The 7,329-nt window shown below is 35.1% G+C and overlaps 1 protein-coding gene across 1 annotated transcript; it reads right to left on the reverse strand.

The window, feature by feature from the left end:
- Positions 1 to 335: 335 nt before the first annotated feature.
- Positions 336 to 6,597, reverse strand: LOC11414324 (protein LAZ1). Its single transcript, XM_003604049.4, has 7 exons — positions 6,318 to 6,597; positions 6,005 to 6,245; positions 5,597 to 5,899; positions 5,421 to 5,509; positions 4,115 to 4,376; positions 1,899 to 2,147; positions 336 to 1,091 (listed from the first exon to the last, which is right to left on the reverse strand). Exons 2-7 carry the CDS (start codon positions 6,185 to 6,187, stop codon positions 735 to 737), a joined length of 1,443 nt encoding a protein of 480 aa, XP_003604097.1. The 5' UTR covers positions 6,188 to 6,245; positions 6,318 to 6,597; the 3' UTR covers positions 336 to 734.
- Between the last annotated feature and the right edge of the window lie 732 nt (positions 6,598 to 7,329).

Here is a 7,329-nt window from a genome sequence, read left to right on the forward strand (position 1 = left end):
GGATATGATCAAAAGAAATAAATCCACAAAAGCGGAGGAAACAAACTATTGGATTTGAATGAAGGAAATATAAGAAATTTAATTAAATTCTTATCACAACCACCATAAGTTAAATTTATGGGAAATGATATTCTCGAATAAAAATAATAATTAATATAATTTTTATCATTATCAAATATTTAAAATTAAATACTGCAATTTAAACACTACTAATGTGTGTTCTATTTTGTGTGGGACCCCCACACTTTATTTTTTCAATTCACACAGCATTAGATCAAATATAATTACTTGGTGTTTAATCTTCCAACATCACACCAATGTTCCAACAGGTTATGATGATATATATATATATTCACATTCAAATTAACAATGCTAAACAGCTCCAGTAGCATACAATACTGTCCCCGACAAATACATGGCTTATTCTAGCAACTGATGGAATTTTCTTTTTTGGTACAATGTAGCGGTTAGCAGCTGCTAGAAGAAACCTCTACAAATATAGAACACGACCAATTATAGTAATGGCACAGGAATATGGTGATTTCATGTGACGGAAAATGATATACAAAAGATTTCAACCAAACTCTTAGCGCCGAGCATGTTATAAAAGCCAGCCTGAGTACATGTAACAAACAATTTGTCCCACTAAATACATCACAGCTCACGCCAGGTACATAACCCGCCGAATCTAGCAACTTTGCTAAACTAACATAAGCTATCCCCTAAAGCATTCATTACTCTTTAGTAACCCACCTATGTCCCCTAACCTGATAGCCCCCATAGGTTTGATCACTACTGCTTTCTCCACCACTCTCTCCACTCGTATATCCAGATTTCCGACGGTGCTTCTTTCCCCTCGACATCCCACTATCGCTGACACTCCCATTCAAGAGGGGATCATCGATTCCCCGAATCACCCTCCTTGCAGGTGACGATGACACGATGCAACTGTCGTCCTTGATTCTTCTTTTATCTTTGTCATGCTTTTTAATGTTTTGAGATATCCGATATAGTTTTTCATTGAATCTAGTTATCCCCTTTTCCACAGGCTCCACTGCTTGATGGACCGTGAACTTCACATCTTTCACAATCTGAATGATACAAAAAAGAGTAGAAGATAAAAATTAAGAGGATTTGAGATTAATATGAAATGCAAAGAAGCTGATATGTATATTACTAATAAAGATAATTCTGGACAGTTTTCTTTATAGTTGTCTTGAAGGTTCCCCGTAAGTACTTATGTTGTGGTCATGTTCAGAAAATAAACTGATTGTGGGTATGAGGCAATCACCGTAAGTGAACATGTAAAAAAACATATATAAAAACTTCAGATAACTTCACCACACAATATGTTTCCATTATTCTTAAACAAACTAATATAAGATCTCATCACCTTGTATCAAACATCATTCTATTCCCACAAATATTTTCTTTTTAAAAAAATATATTAATGCAAACATATTTAGTGTGCCCATCAGGAAATGATTCATGCAAGCATGTTTGAATAACAGTATAGATACTGTATCATATTTAACAACTTTTCATTATCTTTTCCCACAGAAAAATACGCTTGTACTTCAACAGTTTGAAAACATTAAAGTAAAATATTCTCTATGACGCAATAACTTCTATAGTTGAGTAGAATGTTTGACCTAATCCCCTTACAATGGTTTAAAAAAAGACAGTTTGTTTCATTTCTGAGTAACTGCGAATTAGTCCCTTTATGACAAGTTCGTAAATTCTTCAGAGGGTTTAAATTTTCATAAAATGACAGAACAATATAATTTCCTAACCTTTACTAGGAACAACATTTTACTGAATTATTGTTAGCACAACATGCCAGAAAATAAAAAATAAGAATAAAACTATGTAATATTATAGCAATTAATAAAACTTACATATCCACCACCCCCAATAACAACATCACGAACACTCTCTCTAATTGTCATCCCACTCTTGGCATCAACGTCAGGTGCAGGAAGACGCAATTTTGTTGGTCTCTCGCTGTCTCTAATCTCATCAGGATCAAGAGGACAATCAGCAGAGTAATCTCCCAGAACTGAAACACTGCCGGGAAGGCGGTCTCCCATTAGCTCATAAGGCTTTGCTGGAAATACATACAGGTGAACTATGGAAGCAATGCCCATCTGTGCTGGATAAATACATACTACTGTTAAACTTTATTCTTCCTCTTATCTAAAGCAGTCATAAAAATCTTAAACATGAAGACAAGAAGGAAAGAACGTTTTACTTGTGTCCAGTTCGAGTACAAGTTCCAGAAACAGTATACAGAAACCTAAGAGACGAAGTGCTGACAATCATATACTCATCCCGTGGCATTGGGTTGCTTTGCTTGATTATAGTAAGATCAATCAAGTTATCAATCACTTGACATAGGTATTTATAAGTTGGAGCTTACAGATTATACCTCTTTCCATGAAAAACAAACAACCACCAAAGTCTTTTTTCACTAGGTGGGTCAACTAAATGGATCAAACGACTCATTCATGTCCAATCATGAATTAGGTTTAGTGATAGACTATTTAAATCTAAATCTCTTTTAATGGATTGAACTATATTTTTCCTTGGTCTCTAAAGCATCCACAATGGTAGTAAACTAACTAGGGTCTTTAAATGGGTCCCACATGTACATGTCATTTATTTATAATTTTTTTTTTAAAAAAGTATCTATTAAAGACTCAATGACTCCAATGGTACTAAATCCATTAATATATACTTTAACATATGCATTTAGAAAATAAATAAAAATAAATTGAAAAGAAAACGTATCACATGAAGCACTCTCTCTCTCTCCAACAAGTGCTTCTACAAGTCTTGCACATACATACTCAATCCAAAATGAGAATCCACCATCTTTTCTTCAATGAAGCACTCTAACTTACTCTCTAATGATTCTATTCCAAATCTTATCTTTAGATTATTTATTATCACTAGTGTGAAGACATGCACATCAATGCCGTCTCCCTCACTTATTTCTCGATCTCTCACTTTTCTCCCTCACTTCTTTTCTCTTTTTGTTTTTTCTCTTTCCCTCTTCTCTTTTTCTTCTCTCTCTCTGGAGAGTATGGCTATGACTATGACTAACCGCTCAATGTAGTTGACGTTCCTCTTTCAAGTTCCAAGTGGTAACTACCGGAAATTCCAAAATTGCAAGTTGTTATTTAAAAAAAAAAAAAAAAAAACTAGTTATTTGATTGGGAAAAGAATGACAATTGTATATAAAATAGTTTAAATGAAGGTTAAACTGAAAGAAAAATGACCACACCAAAACTTCGTATTGCCTTTAAGTCTATGTATAGTTTATTATTAGTCTTGTTGCTATTACTACTGCTGCTGCTGCTATAATAGGGTGTATTTGTTTCAAGTTATTTTTGTAGATACCTGGGAATAAAATGATAGGAATATGCATTCTCATGTTTGTTACAAGTTTGTTAAATTTTATTCATGGCCCGTGGGTATAAAAGATTCCTAGGAAAAGAAAAGGTAGGAAAAAAGATCCCATGAAGATGGAAATAAGTTCATGTGTAACTACCTAATGACTTCCCAGTTATAATGGTTCCCATGAATATTATAAATATAACCAAACATCTTTTTTAGAAGACACGTAGGAATAAAACTCCCATCTTTATATTCCCGGGAAAGTTATTCACAAGAATAAATCTAGTAAACTTGAAACAAACACCCCAATACAATCACCAAGCTTTAGAATGATATGATATGATTGTTTTTCGCAAACCTAGTTCAGTGAAAAACAATCGTATAATTTTAAAGATTGGTGACAATATAATAATATAATATAATGATATGTGTGGCATAGATCTATGGACAGACTAATTGGTAACAAGTTGACTCAAATCATCTAGACAAGTTCACAAGCTCAAATCGCACAATTCACTCGACATAAAGAATCCATTTGGCAGATCAAGTTCACTAAACAAGGCACTGCATTCCAGACCAGGGAGGAGCAGGGCCTTCGAGTCAGTCATGGTTGTATAAAAGTTTCCTCACAACAGTAAGCAGCAAGGCACATTGAACATAAATACTAAAGCAAATGCTTGGGAAAGCAAGCTTAACTCAAGTGAGGGACATCTACCTCAATGCAAATGATGAAATCTTGGACACTTGACTTAAACTGCAAGCCTTGTGCTATGGGACTTTTGAACAAACCAAACGTATATAGGAGAGCAATTGCCACACCTTGCCACCAAGTGAGAAACACAATTGATTTAAATGTCAAAAATTTAGCCAATGGCTTTATATGAGCCAATTCATCCTTTGTAACAGTATAAAACTGAACGAGGCAGTATAATGCCCACGACTGACTGAAATTCAGAACCACTGCCACATAAGGATACCTGCAAATGTAGCAAATAGCTCAAGCAGTCAGAAATATCTAAAGTAGCTTTACCTGGCATAGAAGAGCATAATAAGGCAAACTTTAATATGAAGATACCAAACATTTGAACATGGAATTTCAACTACCAAATCCCGAATTATCATATAATCAATTCAACACTACTTTATGCAAGTAATTCAAAATAAAGTAAGTAACAAGCAGAAGCAGACATAACCAATGCCATCACTTAAAGAGAGATGCTAAATACCAAAACACAACATCCTAATAATTCTCCTAATTTCTCAAGGAGTAAAGAAAGACAGAAAAGGGATATGCATTTAATGCTTCTGAGAGTTTCAAAACTTCCTTTTACGACTTTTTTCTCCTTAAATAATTAGGAGGAATACAAAGCTAACATTTTAAGAAGATTTAGCATTCTCTAGTTTATTATATTTGAGCGCAAAATGTTTTTTCTCCAACAAGGAGGGGAAGAAGCAGCAATAAAGCTGAAATTTCACAAGAAAGCACCAATTACTGCATTATCAAACAATAGAGTATCACACTTCACAATCAAGTAGGAGGCACATCTAAGATATGGAGGCCAAGGAGTTAGGTGTGAGCATGTGTTGCTAGCCAATCTGCAACTGGATTGGCTTTCCTCGCCCCACATATAATCTTGAGTCTTGACATTCCAAGGCTTTATGCTGGCAAAGAAATCATGTTTTACAAAAGCTAAATTACTAACTATCTTTAAGCTGACATTCTTAACTACTCTTTGTGCAGCACGACCAAAAGGGGAAAATAGTCTAATGAGCTACTTCAAAAATCAACATGAAAACCTTCCCGAGATTGTGTGCCTTCTTCCTATTTTTCCCTCCCTATTTTTCCTGTCTGATAATCCTGTATTGCTCGTTTACATGAAACATGAGTAGTTAAATAATTGTGATGTTTGGATAGGTGGAATAGGATGGAATGATTTCCCACTGTTTGGATATTAAAAAAAAAAAGGATATAATGAAATGGAAGGTAATAAAAAGAAATAGTTGTGTTGAAAATTGCTTACCCGCATCCTAATTTAAATTCTCCTTCACAGTAGACGCCAAAGGCTTCAAGGATAACGGCCAAAATAGCAGTGAAAGATTTGATGATCATCTGTATGAGTTGCAGGAAAGATTTAAAGGAAAGAAAGAAAGAAAAAAAGGAAAAGGATGAAAAGAGATAGATGGAGAGAATACGTACATATTGAACAATACCAAATTTGACAATTTGGTAAAAGCGGGGACCAAGTATCCAGGGTTTAAGGAAGTATTTGATGGGAAAGGGATGTTTTACAATGCCCGGAGAGTGAGAAGAATGGTAGTGCCGAAGAAGAGGAGTTTTAAAAGTAGCACGACCTTCTTTTTCCATAAAGTCAAGAGTCCTGTCTTCGCCGCCGAGGCAGGCAACAAGGTATCTTCCAAAGCAATACATGGCAAATGATTCGTAGCAATCCCTGAGTATCGCACAATCAACACTAATGGATGGATTGACCAAAGATACAAACTGGAAATGATGAAAGTGAGTGAGTGAGGATTGAATTGAAAATAATAAATTCACATATATATATATATATATATATAGAGAGAGAGAGAGAGAGAGAGAGCTTACAGATTCAATAGAGTAACAGGGAACCATAAGAATAACTCCAATCAAAAACTTCTGCTCCTCGGGATTCTTGTAAGAGGAAAGATGCTCCAAAAGAAGATAGAGAGAGAGAGTAACAGTGGTGAGGAGAAAGGCAGCTCCGATTACAGTTGCCCATACAGGAGGCGAGTAAACCAATTCCGTCATATTCTATTCTTCTTCTATTTGAACATTATACTTATTATTCCAAAATTCACCTCGTCACCTGTTTGAACATGTTAGTTAGTGATATCAAAATCGCAATCAGAATCAGAATCGGGAGTCAACATATACTTACCTTAACAGAGATTGATTGATATTGGATGAAATGATAGATATGAACGATCCGCGACACCAAAAAAAGGAAGAAGAAGAAGAAGGATAAGGGAATTAATCGAGGAAAAGAAGAAGCAGTTACTTATTAGGTCAACCTTATCCTCCGTCGTCGTCAACTCTTCCTTTCCTTTTCGCAACCCACCTCCGTCTACTCTCCGACCTCCTCTTCTGTCATTATTCTTTTTCGGCACAATTAAAAACAATGTTTTTTTTTTAATCGTATGATCTAAGAAGGGACTAATTAACACGTCAAATCTCACCATTTATTTGTAGGACATTGTCTTGTTTAAAGGCAGATCATAGCGTTTTGGATAGGCATAGCAACAAAAACTTATATCCTTGGTTATCCGTCCGAACCAAACTCAATTTGATGGGTTTTTCTCGACTGAGTTTGGGTATGGATTTAGGTTTTCCCCAATTTAAAAACACGGGTATGGGACAGGTAATGGCGTGTTATTAAAACTACCATCGATATTTGGAGGAGCAACTAAATCAATCGCTTTAACAAATGTTAAAATAAACATATTGTTGAATAATGCATTACAACATTTCTCTAGGGGTTGCAAAAAAACTTCTATTTTTCATTAAAAAAAATTATTAAATGTGCGGACGGGGATGGGGCAGGATACCCGAACCCGTCGAGGATGGAGATGGGGTTCAACTTCTCATCCCCGTTGGATATGGGTAGGGTAACGGGTAAGTATATGAGAATCGGATATGGGGACGAGGAATGTAAAACCCGTATCCACCTCGCCCCATTGCCATGTCTTTTGTATCCTTAAAATTTCTTTGGTTACCCTATTGCATCTTAAATTGACCAAAATATCCTTAATTCTTTCATAAATTTTCAATTGAATTTTATATTTCCCCAATTTCTTCATCTCTTCCTCTTATTTTCTTCTTCATTCATCTCTCTTTCTATAATTTTGTCATTACAACTCTTATGTCTTATCAAAAATTAAAATTGTGGATGT

This window comes from Medicago truncatula, chromosome 3 (assembly GCF_003473485.1).
Source record: "Medicago truncatula cultivar Jemalong A17 chromosome 3, MtrunA17r5.0-ANR, whole genome shotgun sequence".
In the NCBI taxonomy this organism is placed as follows: domain Eukaryota; kingdom Viridiplantae; phylum Streptophyta; class Magnoliopsida; order Fabales; family Fabaceae; genus Medicago; species Medicago truncatula.